This window comes from Gouania willdenowi, chromosome 21 (genome assembly GCF_900634775.1).
Source record: "Gouania willdenowi chromosome 21, fGouWil2.1, whole genome shotgun sequence".
In the NCBI taxonomy this organism is placed as follows: Eukaryota; Metazoa; Chordata; class Actinopteri; order Blenniiformes; family Gobiesocidae; genus Gouania; species Gouania willdenowi.
The window spans coordinates 35,487,877-35,507,639 of record NC_041064.1 but is presented as its reverse complement, the minus strand read 5'-3'; the positions used below and the strand labels follow the sequence as shown (position 1 = coordinate 35,507,639).

General features: G+C 39.8%; 2 protein-coding genes across 3 annotated transcripts in view; both read left to right on the top strand.

Moving 5' to 3' along the window:
• The window catches only part of ccdc93 (CCC complex scaffolding subunit CCDC93), a 34,603-nt gene extending 22,089 nt beyond the window's left edge, over nucleotides 1–12,514 (top strand). For both annotated transcript variants that reach the window (XM_028436857.1, XM_028436856.1), the window contains 10 exons: nucleotides 5,205–5,278; nucleotides 8,495–8,576; nucleotides 8,660–8,734; nucleotides 8,818–8,889; nucleotides 10,143–10,251; nucleotides 10,348–10,430; nucleotides 10,526–10,563; nucleotides 10,634–10,718; nucleotides 10,863–10,976; nucleotides 11,636–12,514. In XM_028436857.1, the coding sequence (XP_028292658.1) occupies nucleotides 5,205–5,278; nucleotides 8,495–8,576; nucleotides 8,660–8,734; nucleotides 8,818–8,889; nucleotides 10,143–10,251; nucleotides 10,348–10,430; nucleotides 10,526–10,563; nucleotides 10,634–10,718; nucleotides 10,863–10,976; nucleotides 11,636–11,692 (789 nt within the window). In that variant the 3' untranslated portion in view covers nucleotides 11,693–12,514. The remainder of the gene's footprint in view (nucleotides 1–5,204; nucleotides 5,279–8,494; nucleotides 8,577–8,659; nucleotides 8,735–8,817; nucleotides 8,890–10,142; nucleotides 10,252–10,347; nucleotides 10,431–10,525; nucleotides 10,564–10,633; nucleotides 10,719–10,862; nucleotides 10,977–11,635) is intronic.
• Nucleotides 12,118–18,176, top strand: LOC114455711 (fibroblast growth factor 4A-like). The gene is made up of 5 exons (XM_028437092.1): nucleotides 12,118–12,229; nucleotides 12,957–13,241; nucleotides 15,570–15,698; nucleotides 17,748–17,851; nucleotides 17,932–18,176. Exons 1-5 carry the CDS (start codon nucleotides 12,118–12,120, stop codon nucleotides 18,115–18,117), a joined length of 816 nt encoding a protein of 271 aa, XP_028292893.1. The 3' UTR covers nucleotides 18,118–18,176.
• The last annotated feature ends 1,587 nt before the right edge of the window (nucleotides 18,177–19,763 follow it).

The following is a 19,763-nucleotide window of genomic DNA, read 5'->3' as shown; positions in this document are numbered from 1 at the left end:
GAGAGGTAGGAGAGTAGCAGGGTTCAGAGTAGAACAACGGCGGACATGCACATCAGGAAGACCCAACAAGGTGGTGTTGTACTTGAGCCAGCGGGCCGCTGAGACGTGTGAGGTCTGCATGTCCCTCAGAATGGACGTGACACAGTGAGGCACATGGAGATGCAGGGGAGCATAGCCAGTGATTTCACAAACCGAGGACACAGCAGCCTCACAAGCCGCGACTGAGCGCAGACAAGGCGGAAAGGCTCTCGCAACCGGGTCAAGTTTCTTTGAGAAGTAGCCACAAGGTTTCAGCTTGTCCCCGTGCAGCTGGCACAGGACGGAGGTCATGTAACCACCCTTTTCATCCACAAACAGTGTGAAAGGGCGTTGGAGATCAGGGATGCCCAGCGTAAGGGATGTCTGGAGAACCGTTTTTAAGCCCTCAAAAGCACGGAGGGCTTCAGGGGTCCAGACCAGGGCCTTAGGGGGTGAGTTTTTCACCACTGCCTTCAAATGACATTCGTAGCTTGAAAAGTCAGGGATGAAGTTTCTGTAGAATGAGCACATGCCCAAAAAGGACAACATTTGCTTTTTGGTCAAAGGTCTTGGGAGAGCGACAATGGAAGCCACTCTTTTGCTGGACAAGGTTTTCCCGTCACGTGAAATGGAGTGACCAATGAATTGGACGACCTCTTGGACAAACTGAAGTTTGGAAAGTGAAGCCTTGTGGCCCTGTTCATGAAGGTGATGCAGCAGAGATATAGTGTCGTGTTCACACTGTTCCTTGGAGGGAGCTGCAAGGAGTATGTCATTGACATACTGAAGTAGGGAAGATCCCTGCGAGAGGACAAGGGAACAGAGGCTCTGCTCAAGGGCAGAACAGTAAATGTGAGGGCTGCACGTGAGACCTTGTGGCAGTCTGGTCCACGTGTACTGGTGTCCTTTGAACATGAAGGCAAACCAGAACTGTGAGTTCAGGTGTACTGGGATACTGAAGAATGCGTTGGCCAAGTCCACAACCGAGAAGTACTTCGCTGATGATGGAATCAGTGAGAGAATAGTGTGGGGGTTTGGGACAAGGGGAGCAGGAGGGATGATGGCTGAGTTAACAGCCTGTAGGTCCTGCACAAACCTCCACTCGGTTGGTTGGCCTTCCGGGCGAATCTTTATCACTGGAAAAATGGGGGTCAGAACAGGTGAGTCGGCGCATGGCACAATCACCTTCTCTTTTAAGAGAGAGTCAAAGACCGGTTGGATACCATCCAAGGCATCACGTCGAAGGGGGTACTGCTTCCTGTGGGGCCTGTAGGAGGACTTAGGTGTGATCACCACAGGAGCACAGTTTCTGATGAGGCCAATGTCATACTTGTGCTTGGCCCATAGGCCAGATGGCACTGAAAACAGCAGGGGTGAGATGTCCCCTGGCTGCGGTGTAGACAGCGAGGCTAGTCTATAGCCCGTGGACAGGCTGATGGTAAAAACCGAACGGAGGCAGCCGATGATCAGTGGTGGAACCTTAACCCGATAGGCATTCACGGCCGGTGAATACCACGTCAAAAGAGTCGGAGTTTGTTGCCAGTCAGTGGTTAGATGACAGCGCAGAACAAAAGGTCCCAAGTCCTTCCACTGAAGGTTAGGAGTCTTTGCCACCGTGATGTGAGGAAAAGAGTCGGGTACGTCAAACAGAGGTAGTTGGTCTTCAGTCAGCTGTACAGCAATAGCAGCATGTTGTCGGTCAAAGTAGAGAAAGTCGGTGGTCAAGGTGTCGTTTATACGGGTGTCCCCGTAAAAGTCATCAGCAAAGGGATGGTCTGGGTGATGTGAGACGTGTACTGTGCAGTGGCTGTACTCAGGTTTCTTAAATGTGAGGTGCTTAGGCACATGTTGTGCGGCCCAAAATTTAAGCTTGCAAGCATCATCAAAACTAACCCACCAGCTGTAAACAAAAAGTGTGCCAGCAGACTCTTCTACAGAGTCTGAGAGTCTGAGGAACATTTGGGCTGAGGTTAAAGGTCGTGAGATCTCGATGCCGGCATCGGTGCAGGTGAGAACTGCCTTAAGTTTAAGAAGCAGGTCTCTGCCCAGTAGGTTCACTGGGCAGTTGTTTGAAACCACAAATTGATGGGAAAAGTGTGTGTTTCCTGCTGGCCAAATACAATAAGCAGGTGTGGATACGGCTTCGCGAGAAGTAGCACCATTAGCACAAATCTAATAAACGAAAGATGGGATGAGCTGTAGGCGGCAGCGTTCGGAAAGTTTAATCACCGAGTTTGTAGCGCCAGTGTCGATCAAAAACTGAAGCAGAGTACCGTTAACAATGATTGTGGTTACCGGTAACCTTTCGTAGGCGTCGGCCTTCGTGAACAGACACGATGTCGGCCCATCAAGGGAGGCCTCAGAGTCAAAAAACAACCTTTCATGGAACAAATCTCTTTGGAGGGCTCTTTGAGCTTGCACCTCTTCAGCTAGGTCTGGAAAAAGCCTAAATAACTGATCCTCAGTGTGAAAATCCGGGTGTTGCAACGCGTGTGTCTTTGTGTTAATCAGTTCTATGGAATGTGTGTCTGGGGCTAAAATGGATGATGTGTCCGGTGCATTGTTAGTCGGAGGAGTAAACGTTGTATCCTTCGGTTGGACGCTCACGGCTTCTCCCAAACCCGCGTCCGCCAGTCAGTCTGCCTGTTGGTCAATCTCCCTGGGAGGACGACCTTCACCTCTCCGCTTGGCAGGGTGTCTTTTTCTGTTGTGGTGTTTGGGCATTCTCCTTTGAGGACATGTGTCTGACCAGTGGTCCAGTGCACAGCAGATGAGCCGTGATGTCCGGATACAGTGGAGCAGGGGGTGTGGTTTGAGTGTGTGTGCTCTGAGGAGAAAGGAAAGGATTTTTGCTTGTGTGCAGAAATGTATCAGTGTTATTTTTCTCCTGTTTTGTCATTATAACAGCTTCTCTTTTATCTCTAGCTGCCCTGTGTGCACCTTCTTTCTGCCAGATGTGTAAACAGCGTTCATGTGCCATCATTTCTTTCACATAATTGCTTTTAACCTTTGTTTTGCATAAAAGCTGTTGTTTGTGTTCAGACAGAGCGTCTTTCAGCTGCATGAGCTGACGTTCACTCAGGCTTCCGCGAGTGGGGAAGCCAAAACACTCCACCCAAACCTGCAGCTTATCACAGCAGCTTTCACCATACTTTTTCTTCATCTGATCTATGAGGGGCGCGCTCCAGTCCACCTCCGTCTTAGCGGAGTTTACACTTAGATTATTGCCCATGGTAGTACTGACAGTCTGCTATCTGCTGATCAGGCAGAAATGGCACGGCCGTGCACTAATAACCAAACTCAACCCCGGTCCGCAACCGGGGGAAACTCGACCGCTGTCAGTTTCCAGAAATTTAAGAAAAATCTCTGAATCAGCAGGAACCTCAACCTACACTCTTGAAAAATGAAGAGCTTGGGAATATAACTCAACCACCATAAATTCCAGAAATTTAAGAAAAAAAAACCTCTGAATTAGCAGGAACCTCAACCTACACTCTTGAAAAATGAGGAGCTTGGGAATATAACTCAACCTCGGTCTGCAACCGAGGGAAAACTTTGCACAACTGCCAGGACTTTTTGGGCACCTCTAATATTATTCAACTTTAACTGGACCCGAGCCACCTCTAATCACGCACCACAGCAGAGGTGTCAAATGAAAGGAAAGAACAGGAACAAAAAGAAGCAGGAAGGCTTTGTATACAAAAACCAGCTTCTCACCTTTGTTTTAGCCGAATTGTTTGAGGTTCATCGTGGTCCGTTTTGTCCCGTACCAGCCGTGCGACAGTCCGATGCAAGCCTCCACGGAGGTGTCCTGCACATTAAACACTGGCTTAGGACTATTGACGCGTCCGTCACCGTCGTGACAGGGTCGCAGACCGCACGCATGGCCGGACAGGGATCCTTGTTTGATGACGCCAATTGTTACGGTGGAAAAAAGGAAGGTTACCTCGTTTTGGCTTGTAACGACACCCTCTGCGTTGGTGAGTGAAGAAGACCAGACTGAAGAGTTGGTGAATTAATAAAAGATGATTTTATTCTAAACTAAATAAAAGAGTACAAAGTGGGACAAAAATTGGTGACCGCCCGGCCAGGCGATCCGAGGACAGAGTGAGACACAATTCTAACTCATCACGTATATCCCCCCTCAGTCCCCCTCCCTCCTCCCCCCGGGAGATAAAGACAGAGTGGAGGAGGTGAGGGAAGAGAGTGAAAAAGACATTTTCTTCTTGGGTCTAAACAGCCAGTTCTCTGGTATCTGCTGATTGTCATGGGAGACGGAGGTGTGTGCGTTTATGTGTTTGTGTGTATGAATGGATGTGTATGGGGTGTGTATGTGTGAGTGTGTGTAGGCATGTGATTGTGTACCCAGAGGGTGCCTATGTGTCTGGCCTTGTGAGATTTCAGTATTGTTTTGGGAGGACATCATGTGCTTTGGAAAAGGTAGAATCACACAATGGAAAGTTACAACCCAAGGCTTAAGGATTAAGATATATGAGTAAATATATGAGTAAATATATTATTAAGCATAACTAATAATTTTGCCATAACAGCTTGAACTAAAGTCATTTCAGATGTCTTTACAAACAAAATGTCTGGTCACAATACAAAGATAATGAGGTTTGATTGTTGTGTGAACAGTTACTTACTCTTGTGGTATTCTCATTACCATTGTTTGTCTTTGAAAATCATTGTTACATCTGCCATTATCTGTATAATATGAGTCAGTATGTATCTGTGGTTTTTTGCACATGTGCAACCATAATACTTCTTAAAGAGTTAAAAAAAAAACTGAATATGAAGCAGCTATTTTGTTAATATTAATTCTTTGTTAGATCTGGGTGGGGTTCAATGCGTTTTTCTTTTCCCCACTCCTTTTCAAGCATCTGTGTAAGTGATTATTATTGTGTAGCCTGTACTTTTGTTTTGTTCTTGCCACATTATTGAAATAAATAAAAAATAAATAAATAATGAAAAGGTTGAATTTGCTGATCGAAAGTTTCAAACCAATGACCTCTGGTTCCAAGCCTGCTTCCTTAACCCTTTGGCCAGCACTGCCCTGATTTATTTAGGTTGTTTTTGTGTCTTTCCCATCGATACCAACCATGTTTATTGTATGTTTGTCGTTTATTTATTAAGTCAACATGTTGTTTCCACTTGTTTATTTGTGACAGTTTTCTCTTTTCTAGGTCACAGAACAGTCAGAGCGGCTGGAGATAGAGCTGAAGTCTTCAGATGAGATGGAGAAGCAGGTGGAAAGTGGGTGAGTCCTTTCATTTCTAACACTTTCTGCTTAATATGAAGATGAATTTATTCAGGATTGAAGACAGGTTCACAGAGCCATGGTCAGCAGGCCCTGGGCTTTTGTCTTAAACTAGAAATGAAACACAAAACTATTTATGATCATTAATGGTATTCATAATAAAAGTTTCATCTTTTGAATTGCCATTTGTCATTTTTTTTGTTCAAAGTGTTTTTATTGTAGAAAAGAAAAAACAACAATGTCTTTTTTTTGGCTTATAACCCCCTCCCCCCTCACACAGAACACTCCCACCCTGTTGCACCTTAAAAAAATTACCAGTAGAATAGAATTATGAATACAACATCATTCTGATAGAAAAAGTGAGGGATCCACCTGTTTAATTTGATCCAAGATGGGTTGCCAGAGTGTAAAAAACTTACTGGCACAACCTCTTATAGAGTATAGTATCTTCTCCGGTGTTAAGAGACAAAAGATCAACAAATCACATTCTCAACGATGGAGGGCATTTGTCTTTCCATTTAAACAGTATAAGCCTTCGGGCAATAAGTGTAGTAAACGCAATTACATCTTTTTGCTTTTGATTAAATTTAGAAAATTGAGGTACAATACCAAATATTGCAGTTGTGGCGCCCGGTTCAACATTAATTTGAAATACATCCGAAAGAAATCTAAATATTGATTCCCAAAAGTGTGACAATTTTGAGCAGAACCAAAACATGTGAGATAGAGTCGCTGGTTCAGTTTCACAGCGATCACAGTGGGGGTCTAGGTCAGGTTTAAATTTCGTCCATTTCACTTTTGACCAATGCAATCTGTGAACAATTTTAAAGTGAATTACCCTATGTCTTAAACAAATTGAAGAAGAATATATATTATCTATCACAGATTGCCATACATCTTCAGCGATTACAGTTGTAAGTTCCTCCTCCCACCTTCCTTTGACACGAGACAATGGTTCCAAATCATAGGAATTAATAATAGCATAGATTTTACCAATAAGTCCTTTGGAGTTTGCATTCAAGTCCAAGATGTTTTCAAGGAGTGTGTCAGGTGGTCGTGATGGGAAGTGATTAAGTGAAGCAGACACAAAACTGCAAAGCTGAAGATTTCTGAAGAAATGAGAATCATGAATTTGAAAGATCGCTTTCACTTGTTGAAATGCCATTTTTCACTTCTGTTTTTTACATTTTGAATATGAAAACTGTTGCATACCGTGTAGAGGTCGACCGATATGGGATTTTTAAAGAAATAATTCAGCCGATGGCTGATATACTTTTTTTTTTAAATCACATTCATTATGAAATACAATTGAAAAACTAATAAATGTATATATTAGAATTTAAATTAAATACACCAATAGAATTCTTAACATTTATTGAACTTTAAATATACTCGTACACAACAAAGTAAAACAAATATCCTTATCTTATTAAGGATGTAATAGGATAAGGATATTTGATCAGGCACTATTATATTATGTCCTTATCCTATTATATCAGCTTTTTATTTGTAAGCCTATTGGCTTCTACCTCTCCCATGCACCTGCTATTATTATTATTACTTTCTTTTAGTATATTCATACATCCAAATGGATGTTTTTTATGTTCCTTCTTTTTTCCTTTAATAGCTACTCTAAAGTGCTAAAAAATTGTTTTAAAAAGTCCATATATATATATATATATATATATATATATATATATATATATATATATCGGTTGCCTCTTCTACCTTGTGTTTCTGAGATGCAATTTTAAGTTATTATTTCATATATAATAATAATAAATTTTATTTAGAAAGTGCTTTTACAGGTGTTCAAATACACATTACAAAGATGACATAGAATGAGAGACATAAATAGAATAAATATAATAATAGACGTAAATAAGAGAAGAATGTAAAAAAGCATTAAAAACAAGACGGGTTGTTGAGTATCTAGTTTAAACTACTCTTTTCTTGCAATAAATGTCAGAATTTGAAAAATGTTTCCTTTGTTTGTGTAACACATTCTAATGTTTATTAGTGTTTTGTGTGTCCTGAAGTCTTCACGGCTCATTAAAGCAAACGTTGACATTGATAAACACATTTTAAAAGAGCCTAAAAACTAATGACCGTAGGTCTACTGACCCCTAGTGGCAATACAGACACATACACTCCTGGAAAAAAAAAAAACTGGAGGCAGAAAAACAATAATTTTCTAAAAATGGGCCACAAACATGTAATTGCATCTAATCTGAGGGTCACATGATCAACATTCATGTCAACATTAGAATAATAAACAATCTGAGCTTTGTTATAGGAAAGAACAAACTGTGTGTGTGTGTTTTGGTTGTTGTTTTGTATATTTTCATGTGATTTTTGTATATATTTGTTGTCATGTTTTTAGTGTCATTTTGTATGTTATTATCTCATTTTGTGAGGTTTCTTACTCATTGTGTGTATTTTTGAATATTTTCATGTTTTTTCATGTCATTTTCATGTTTTGTAAATCTTTCTGTTATTTTGTGTATTTTTGTTGTCATTTTGTGTATTTTGGCTGATGTTTTTAGTTGTTTATGTGTTTAATTGTTATTTTTATTTTGTTTATATTTTGTTATCCTTTGTTTTTTTCTGAAAAATCTGTATGTTTTTGGAGTAATTTTGCATGTTTTTGGAATCAGTTTGTGTATTTTTGTTGTTGTTTGGTACAGTTTTCTATTATTTTGTGTGTTTTTGGAGCCATTTTGTGTAATTATGTGTGTTTTGATAGATTTAAATTATATTTTGGTTGTCATTTGATTATATTTATTTTTCTGTCACATTGTATATTTTTCTGTTATTTATGTGTATTTTTTGTTGTTTTGTGTGTTTTGAAAGTCAACCTGTGCCATATTTTTGTCATTTGATATCATAGACCGTGGGCTGCCAGGTCCCCATGTCATTGTGTGTATGAATGAACTAAGCGTAACATTCAACCGATGAAATTTTATTTTATGTTCAGTATTGCATGTAAACATCTTAATTTGCTGATATTTTAATACATTTTCATGATTTTTACAATAAAACTATATCTCACTAGTAAATTACTAGTAATGTGCACACACTGGTGTCTTGTTGTCTCAACATAGAGGATTTAATGTGAGCACCCCCAGGCTAAAAGTCCAATTTTTTTAACTGTACGTTGTCCACATTATGCTTATCTATTGTGTGTGTGTGTGTGTGTGTGTGTGTGGACCTCAGGGTGCTGGAGAAGCTCAGAGCTCTGGTGACGACCAGTGAGAACCTGAAGCAACAGGAGCAGGAGTTCCGCAGCCACTGCAGAGTGAGCACGTCCACCTTCATCATCATCATCTTCCTCCTCCTCCTCCTCATTCACCAGCCTCTGTGTTTGTGCTCCGTCTTTAGGAGGAGATGCTCCGTCTGCAGCAGAACATCGAGGATCTGAAGTCCACATCAGGGCCAGATACGGAGGAGCTGAGGGTACGACCCACCGTCATGTTCTGTTCTGTTCACTTCCTCATCCTCACGGTCACATGACCACATGCTGTTGTTTTTATCCTCAGGAGCGGAACGCACTGATAGACAAACAGTACAACACAGACAAAGACAAGCTGCAGAAGATCCGCCTCCTCATGGTAACTTCATGTCACTCTGCACAGGATTAGATGTGTGTGTAATCAGGTCAGTGCCCGAGATAACACAACATTTACACTCGCCTCAGTGTTCCAAAGGTTTTAGAAAAGCAGTCCTTGGAAAAGACTTTAAGCTTCTTTTTCTAAAACTACCTGAAGAGTTAAATCACATGTCATTTCTTCAGCTGTAGTTGGTGATTTACTAGGATAGTTTGTTCATATAATAACTAGTGCTAAATTCTAGTGTCTGACATGGATAATGTGGAAGAGCAGAGTAGCCGGACACGTAAAAAGAGGCAAAACATGTTATAGAATTACAGCAAACAAATCTGAATCAAGGCAGGAGAAATATCATATGAGAGGCCATGAAAGTCAATGCTGTGGGAAAAACAAGAAGAACATTTTTCAGAATTATTTTAGAACAGACATGGACAACATGAGGTCCTCAGTTTAATGTTGTGTGGCCCCCAAAACAAAATGCACAAAATCACTCCAGAAATGTGCAAAAATACACAAAAAACTGACAAAAATACACAAATAAACAGCAACAATACACAACAAACCAACAAGAAAACTGCAAAATACACAAAAAACAGCTGAAATACACAAAAAAAAGCAAAAATACACAAAATTACTCCCAAAAGTATCTAAAATTACCACAAATACTAAGATGAACAAAAATACATAAGAAGACCACAACATTTTTTATGAAATTGTAGAAAAACACACAAAATGCTAACAAAAAATACACAAAAAGGACAGAAAACATACCAAATGTGGCCCTCTGATCACATTTTTTGTAGCGACTGGTGGCCCAGGGGCCACATGAGGCCCTCGGCCTATTTTTGTGCGGCCTCCAAAGTAAATGCACAATGTTATTTTAAAAATACACAAAAAACCCAGCAGAAATACGCAAAACTGACTCCTAAGAAATATACACATAAGGACAACAAATGCAAAAAGCAAAACAAAATGACCACAAGAAACCCCGGAAAATTATAGTAAAACAAACAAAATGACAACAAAAAATACCAAATGTGGCCCTCAGATCACAAAAACACACAGAAAACCAACAAAATGTCTATCTCCAGCCTTTAAAGGGCACTAGGCAGGGGTCACACCCTGGACAGGGCACCAGTCCATCACAGGACAAACACACACACACAGACAGAAGAGCAGCTAGCTTAGCCCTTAGCAACATTGTTTGGCGTTCACAAACATTTATTTCTTGTCTGTTGTGTGGTTGTGATTCAAAGGCTCGTAGAAACCGTGAGATCGCCATCCTCCAGAGGAAGATAGATGACGTACCGAGTCGGGCCGAGCTGACCCAGTACCAGAAGAGGTTCATTGAACTCTACAGCCAGGGTGGGTTCACGAGACCTCTGTTCTATTCTGTTCTGGTCAGGTTTTCTCCTCTGATTGTTGAGCTTTAACGTTCTCTGGATTTGAAATATTTTTCAGTTTCTTCCACACATAAAGAGACCAAGCAGTTCTTCACTCTGTACAACACTCTGGACGACAAGAAGGTTTATCTGGAGAAGGAGGTCAGTACCCAAGTCTCGTCACTAAATGTGGGTTTCTCAGTGGTAATGTGAGTAAAGTTGTGAATAAATATGTACGACTGTCCTTATTTGTGCAGGTGAATCTTCTGAACTCGATTCACGACAACTTCCAGCAGTGAGTCCTCGTCTGTTTGTCTGCTCTGCTGTTGTGTGTCTGTCCACTCACTATGTGTGGTCTCCTACAGAGCCATGTCGTCCTCTGCAGCCAAGGAGCAGTTCCTCCGACAGATGGAGCAGATAGTGGAGGGAATCAAACAGAGTCGCAATAAGGTACGACTCAGAACATTTAGAACAATAGAACCTCATTGAATGTACTTTAGAGGAGCTAACAGGAAGTCCCAGCCTTTATTGTGGAGGGACAGAGCAACCATAGAAACAGAAGTGATTCCTCTCTCCACCTGTGAGTGTGTGTAGATGGAGAGGAAGAAGCAGGAGAACAAGATGAGGAGAGATCAGCTGAACGACGAGTATCTGGAGCTGCTGGACAAGCAGAGGCTTTACTTCAAAACAGTCAAGGACTTTAAAGAGGTACCAACACACTGCACTCCTTAGGGCAGGGGTTCTCAACCTTGGGGTCAGGACCCCATTTGGGGTTGACAGACACTGGGAGGGGGTAGCTAGATGCATTCAAGAAACTAAGAATATTTTTTAAACAATTTCAGCCCATTTTTGCTTATTTTTACCATTTTTCTGCAACTACACCAAACTTGCCATATTTTAACCTATTTTCATCACCTTTTCTAGCCATGTTTTGCTCTTTTTATTTCATTTTTACTACATCACTCCGACTTCTCCATCAAATTTCAATACCTTTTCTACACATTTTTTCCACTTTCTAGTCATGTTCAGCACTTATAAACCCTTTCCACCACTTTTCCACCTAATGTCACATATATTGACCCATTGTTGTCACTTTTAACCTCTTTTCACCATATTTCATGCTTATTGTTGGCAAATTTAACCACATTCACGATTTGTCATGCCCGTTATATTATTATTTTAAACAAGATTTTCCTACTTTTTTCTGCCACTTTTAAGCCAATATTGACACTTTAAACCCTTTTTACCACTTTTTCTGTCTGTTTTTTTGACCACTCTAATTTGCAACTTTTTACCAGTTTCTGTGGTTTTTACGCCTGAATGACCAACTCTGTGTTTTTTATAGCGAGACATTTTGTGTTCCACAGGAATGTCGGAGGAATGAGATGCTTCTGTCAAAGCCCAGAGCCAAAGGAGCTTCTTAGCCCTCGTTTTAAAAATCCTAATGATGAACTTCAGCAGGAAGGATCAGCAAAAAAAACATTCCACCGTGTTTAATGACAGAAAACCTGTGAATCAGCATCTCACACAGGCCATGAACTGCTGAGTCATCACTTCCACACATGCTCCAATCGTTTCTCTCAATGTTTGTTGTTCAATAATCAATGTTTGCATCAGCTATAGTGTCCTGTATGAAAGCAACGCGACTAAAGCACCATGGTTGTATGAAAGCAACATGACTAAAGCACCATGGTTGTATGAAAGCAACATGACTCCATGAAAGCAACACAACTGTATAAAAACAACGCGACCGTATGAAAGCAACACGACCGTATGAAAGCAACACGACCGTATGAAAGCAACACGACCGTATGAAAGCAACACGACCGTATGAAAGCAACACGACCGTATGAAAGCAACACGACCGTACGAAAGCAACACGACCGTACGAAAGCAACACGACCGTACGAAAGCAACACGACCGTACGAAAGCAACACGACCGTACGAAAGCAACACGACCGTACGAAAGCAACACGACCGTATGAAAGCAACACGACCGTATGAAAGTAACACGATCTTGTGAAAACAGCGCGACCGTATGAAAGCAACACGACCGTATGAAAGCAACACGATCTTGTGAAAATAACTCGACTGTATGAAAGCAAAATGACTGTATGAAAGCAAAATGACTGTTTGAAAGCAACATGGCTGTATGAAAGCAATGCGACCGTCACCTCGTCTGAAATGCTCCAGGCACGGTTTGAACATGTGCTTTTTTTCATGAATAAAAGTTGATTTCTCTATATTTCTGGTGTGTTGCTCTTCATGTGATTGAGGCGAGTGAAGGAGGAGTCGAGTCTCTGTCACTGTTCAGTGAAAACTGCTGAGCTGTACCAGGAGAAGCAGCAGGTTTGGTGTGTGTGTGTGTGTGTGTACATGAGTCATATCTACGTCTATATGTAATGACTTCTGTCCACACTCACTGTCAGCTTCACTCTCTCTTTTTATCTCACTGACTGATAGTGAACAGACAGTTTAAATGTGTCTCACTCGTCATTAAAACATGTTTGTGTACACAAAGTACAGAAACACACAGGAGTGTCCATGTGTGTGACCGTCTTTTTAACCTGGAACTATTCCAGCAGGTTGAGGCTGAACGAGGTGTGAATCTCAGACGTTTGGAGAACATCACGTGTGTGAGATAATGAGTGTATATTGTTAAATGTCCTCATAAGGCTGTGTTTCAGAGCAGATAGGGGACAAAACAGGACAAAAAGGAGACAAAGTGGATGAGTGGAGCTCAGATCTTTACCAGAGGACAGAACTTCATAGGGCTGTAGTGGTGCTTTGGTGTCTGATGTGTGTCAGTAGGGGGGTGTCACTGTCCGCCCTCCTCCTCCTCCTCCTGTTCTCTGATTGGCTGGTGGTGACAGCACAGGTTCAGGTAGCAGGAGGTTCACGTGAGGACCACGGCGCTCGTCTCAGGGCCCTGTGGAAGCAGCACCTGAAGGAGTCCCAGCTCAGAGCACAAGGTGAGATATCTTCAACTTTATCTTCACTTATGACTAGGATAAATAACAAGGAGATACAGAGATGAACCTTCTGTCTAGTCAAAGTGACGTAGAACAGATATCAGACATGTTATTTAGAGAAGTGGTTCTCAAACTGGGGTTTCAGGTCCTCATGCCATAGCTTGGGGTTCACGAAGTAATTTTAAAAATACATATTTTCTATGTTGTGAATCATTACAAAGGTGTATAACATATTGGGACCAATAAAACAAACAGACTTTACATTTAAAGCAAAGATAGGGAACTTTTATCACAGCAGGGCCACAAAAGTGTGATTGTGTGAAACAAGCATTTAGATTAATGACTAAACTGATAATTAACTCAGGAAACGACAAAGATTTTGCTCTGAATTCATTTTGTGTGTTTTTGTTGTCATTTGGTTTAGCTTTGTTGTCATGTTGTATATATTTCAGAATTTTTGAATTATTTTCTGCATTTTGGTCTACTTTTTGTTGTTTTTTTTAATTTTTATAGATATCTTGTTCATTTTTGTAGGCATTATGTATGTTTCTGGAATAGTTGTGTATTTCTGTTGTTTTGTGTATATTTGTAGAGTTCCTGCATCCAAAAGCTTTGAGAACTGCTTTAGACTCTAATTGAATCACAGATACGTATATTTAACCATTATCCAGAGAAGATATTAAATGTTCATTAAGTGGAAACTGCCGCTCATTGTGGTTTAAAGTGTTTAGTTTTTCTACTGTACACAGGTTCTCAAACAGGGGCTTGAGGTCCTTGAGCCGTAGCTTGGTGGTCAGTGAAGTCATTTTAAAAATAAATATTTTTATTGTTGTATCATTACAAAGTGTATCTCTATATCTGGAGACCAATAAAACAAACATAATATACATGTAAATAGGGAAACTTTTATCACAGCTGGGCCACAAAAATGTGATAATTCATGTTAGCATTTAGATTATTGAATAAATTGATAATTAACAACAGGAAATGACACAGATTTTGGTCGTTTTGTGTGTTTTTAGTGTAGCTTTGTTGTCATATTGTGTTATTATTTTATTCTTTTTTTTTGTAGTTTTGATTATTTTCTGTATCTTTTTGTCATTTTGGCAATTTTTACAGTCATTTTGTTAATCTTTGCAGGCATCTTGTGTGTTTCTGCAGTAATTGTCTATTTTCATTATTTGTCTTTTTTGTTGTCGTTTTGTCTACTTTTGTGGTCATTTTGTGTATCTATTCTCATTTTGTGTGTGTTTTTAAGTCATTTTGTGCATTTATTTTGGGGACCATTATCTGCAGGAAAGACGTTAAAAGTTCATTAAGTGGGAACTGCTGTTTATTGTGGTTTTCAGTTGACCGGGGACCCCCACCATTCCTAAAGAAGGTTGAACACAGACATGAACATTGAAGAACAGTCATGTGGAGGCAGGACCATCTATAAGGGGGAATAAAGGGGAGAGATTTTTGGGGTCCATCCATAAAGTCAGTAAAATGATGGTCTATTGTTCTATGAATCTGTGATAACCACATTTATTTATTCATCTGAATAATATCCACTGTTATCCAGGAATGTTTACTTTTATTATAGTCATCTTAAAGATGGAAATCATTCTTTTAATCAGAAATAAAAATGGGTTCAAAGTGACCAAAAATGGTGGAAAAGGTGGTAAAAATGGGATTTTAAAAACCTGAGAAATTGGTTAAAAGTTGCACATTAGAGTGGGTAAAAACAGAGAGGAAAAGTGGTAAAATTCAAAATGTCAATATTGGAACAATTAGTTTAAACTGGCAAATAATGGGCATGACAATATGTGAATGTGGTTGAATTGGCAAAAATCAGCATGAAATTAGGTGAAAAGAGGTTAGGTCAACATACAGTATGTGACATTAGGTGGAAATGTCTTGAGAGTGGAAAAAATGTGCAGAAAATTAAAATTTGATGGAGAAATGGGAGTAATGTAGCAAAAATGCATTAAAATGAGCAAAAATAAGGCAAGAACAAGTGATGGAAATGGGTTAAAATATGGCAAGTTTGGTGTAGTTGGAGAAAAAGGGTAAAAATAAGCAAAAATGGGCTCAAATTGTTCAAAAAATATTCTTAGTTTCTTGAAGGCATCTGACGACCCCCTCCCAGTGTCTCATGACCCCTAATGGGGTCCTGACCCCAAGGTTGAGAACCCCTGCTCTAGAGTATTAAAATAAAATTAAAATAATGATGGAAACAAAGCAGGGGAAATGATGGCTACGGTGGAAAGATGATGAGTTCATTGTTACAGCAGAAATGATCATCATGTGTTTTTTCGTGTCCTCAACCTGTGGTTCTGTGAACAGATCCAGGCCTCCGTGGGGTTGGTGGAGGAGACAAACAGCTGCTGCTTTACTGTCGCGTTGGGATTGGTTTCCATCTACAAATCCTGCTCAATGGTTCAGTGGGAGGAGTCCACCAGCCTAATGAATACTGTGAGTTCATTATTATTAGTAATATACAGTATACAGACAGTAGCCTACACTGGAGTCTGCTTTGTGTACACAGAATGCTCTGTGATCACATGACCTCCTGATACTGCAGGGTCGTGTTCTCCCCATTTGTGCATTATTCAAATGAGTGTATTGATTCATTAATGGTTACTTAGAGTCAGAGGTGTATAAAGTACAAGAAAAAAATAACGAAGTAAAAATACAAATTCCATAACTGAAAATGACTGGTAAAAGTGAAAGTCCCCCCATTAGAAAATCACTAAAATAAAAGTCCTAAAACAAGCATTACATACAATAATAAGTACGATATGTTCACATAGTACATACTGTATAGTTAAAACCCATACAAACATTGTATGTGTTAAGTCACTTCATGTATGCTCAACCAATGCCCAGATAAACTCAACTTCAACAAGTGTCTTGCAAAAAAAAATACTCAAGTATGAAAAATACAAGTAAAAAGTATTTTTCAAAATCTGACAAACAGAAAAACACCTGAACAAACACAAACAGTTAGTGAATCAAATGTCTGCCTCAGATATTAATCAACATTACCTGCAAAGAGCAACTTCTTAGCTTTCAGAAACTGGTGGAATTTCTCTGATAGAGCAAATATCAGCAGATTTATGGTTTTTAAAGTCAATCTGTTCCTGTGATGCGTTCAGGGTCACAGGGAAACCCTGACATTTTGATGAGTTTGTAAAATCTGGCCAGACCGTTCGGACAAGACGTGAAAAGAGGACATGTTTGGTAAAAGCAAACGTAAGGATGTAACAGTAACTGCTGAAGTACCATGCTAATTTCCATCATGTCCCGGGCATCCCAATCCCACTGTGACCTCCAATCAACAATTGTTCTTTTCGTGCTCTTGGACACGCCCATTCCAGATGAATTCTATTCATATTTAAATTAGTAACAATTAACACGGTGGCAAAATTAAAAGTAAATTTACTTTTAATTGTAGTAAAAGTATGAGAGCTGATTTTTTTTTAAAATTCCAGCTCATTTTAGAGAAACATTTTTGGCCCTTCATTGGCCACATTTACATGATGTTTTTTAATTTGGAATAAGTTTTCAGAAATAGTACTCTGCTTTGTGTTTTCATGGAAATAGTCATTCCCAATTGAGGTTTCCATGGAAAACGGGTTTATTCAGCTTTATTTAATTCCGCTTTCATTCTGGGGGTTTGGGAAGGCTCTGATTGGACAGCGGGTGAATGTGACGTATATCACGTCAACAAACTTTTTATTTTCAGCTCCAACATAGAAGACCACATGAGAACTGTTTTCACTTGAATGTCTGCATGTTTATGCTTCCGTACATCCACTCTTTTCATACATCCGTGTATTGTGAGGCTCTTATTAAATAAATAATATCTGCTCTAGTCCGGACCACCATCTTGAATTATGTCATCACCAGCGCGTCATCGTGGCAAGTAGCGCGTGCAGAACGACCGGAATTAATTAAGCGTTTACAAGATAGAGGAATTATTTAATTCAGAATTATACACCAGCCACCTCATTCAGAATTAAATTAGCATTAGGAATGAAGTGTTTACATGGTCAGTTTAAAGAGGAATTAAAGATCCTCTGTAAATGTGGCCATTGAAAAGAATTTGGGCACCCCTGTCATAGAGGGACCACTCGCTACCTACGGGTTGTTGTGCATGTGGCTTTTTGAAACTAATGTGACACCATAGCCCCCCCACCCCACCCCCACCCCCACTCTGCTCAGTGCAGACAGAGATGACACACACACATATTGACCAATCAAATTTGGCTTGAAGACAATGAAAAGAGAGAAAGAAACAAAGCGGCTCCCGTCGTTTGTTTGTTTGTGACCGACATCATTATTCCACACAAAACAATCTGTGTTAAAGAGCATCAGAGACTCTGTAGCTGATGGGGTTTTCCTGTCACTTTGGAGCAAATCACAAAGTGAGCCGCGAACACAAACCAACTTGTGTTTGATCTCAGGCTCAGTTCCAGACACTACATCATTTGTTTTCACAGTTTTCCTTGTTGTCTCCAGGTGGTCTGAGAGTGACGTCCATCAGACGAGGAGTGGTGGGAATCCTTGGTGTAAAGAGTGGTCTCTACCTGTGTATGAACGCTGAAGGACAGGCGTACGCAGCGGTAAGTACACTAACTCATTCAAACACTTTATTCCCCCTCATTACACCATATCATGCTGACGTTATCCAACATGGTTTTAGGAAACTTTCTCTGACGAGTGTCTGCTCCGTGAGAACCTGGAGGAGAACCATTACACCACCTACTCCTCGCTGTCCCACCCAGGACTGTATGTGGCTCTGACCAGGAAGGGTCGACTGAGGAACGGCCGTAGAGCTAAACCACACCAGGCCTGCTCTCACTTCCTCCCACGGAGGTCACACTTCTAGTCTCTTCTCTAAACCAAAGGACAGAACTCTGAAAAACTAACAGGCTCTATTTTTGGATCGTGACCCCATTTTTATATTACAAATTTGCAGTAAATCCAAAGACTCTTTTTTTTCTGGAATTAGTTTTTAATCATGTTTGTTATATGTGTATATGTAACACTGTATTTTATTTTTTTTAACTTGTTTTAACTTTTTAAAAAAAAAATTCTGCTGAATTTTATTTAAACTAGATTTATATTTGAGAAAGTGAAAGTACATAATCCATTAAATATATTTAATTCAGTAATTCATTTAATAAATTACTCCAAAAATACTGATGTAGTCTGACCGGCGTTATGTGATGGGAGAACTGTGAACCCTGCCAAATAATGTATTATTATTATTATTATTATTATTATTATTATTATTATTATTATTATTATTATTATTATTATTATGTTTTTTTTAAGTAAAATGCATTACTGTACTCTGTACTTTAACTCTACATTTTGTACAAATAAAAGCATTTTATTAGACCCGAGTGCCACGAGCTGGTGAAGGGCCACTTGCTCTCAGTGGCCACACTACGAGGGAAGGGGCGGAGCCTATGCAAACACCACGTGCAAGTCAGTGACCAGGGACTCTAGTCATGTCGTAGGCACGCCCCCGCACTTTCCAAAAATCTATTGTTCATGGTCCTTAAAAAGGGGTAAACATTGTTATTAAGTTGGATTATTATTCTTTCTTTCTTTCTTTCTTTCTTTCTTTCTTTCTTTCTTTCTTTCTTTTTTTCTTTCTTTCTTTTTTTTTTTTTTTTTTTCTTTTTTTTTTTTTTTTTTTTTTTTTCTTTCTTTCTTTCGAATTCAACCAACCAAATGTAGTTTTTCAAAACGTAAAAAACGTAAATCTATATATTTTCCTGTACGACATACATTTCACAGCATGTCTGTCAAAATAAAAGTTTCTTTCAAAATAAAAGACAAGTGTAATATGAGAGATATTAAGTATTTATTTATTTTTTGATCAGCTGTCTGCGACCCACCCAGTACAGGTCTGCGACCCACTTTTGGGTCCCGACCCACCAGTTGAGAATCGCTGATCTAGTCTCAAAAATTCACACAAAATTCAATCGCACACTTCTCTAATTTCTGGCTATTTCTGATTTTAAAAATGTAAAAATTTGACGCGTCAGCGCCCCCAAGTAAGATAGGAATTGCAAAAAAAAAATTAATTCATCGTAGAATCATGAAAATTGACTTTAATATTTATTTTAACACATTTCTCCTAGTGCGTTTCATTGACGGGGGTTCAAAATCGCTGGAGATCATCTAGAGAAGTGGGACACCGAAAGTGATCCATGGATTTTTTGATTACTTTTACAGTGTTTTCAGGGTGAATTTTGGCCTGATTTTTTTTCTTTTTTAATTGATCCCATTTGCACATACAAAGTCGGATTTGCGTCAAATGCACTAAACCAGCTCAATGTGGCAGCACGGTAAAGGTGGTGCAGATTGCCGAAGGCGGACCAATTTGGTGAAGGCCGCGCGGCAAAGGCAGTGCAGTAAAGGCGGGGCAGCAAGGCATCTGTACTGGACTGTCTGCAGTATGATCAATAAACCAATAATTAAAAACCCACTTTTAAGGGAATCCTGCAGAGATAATAATAA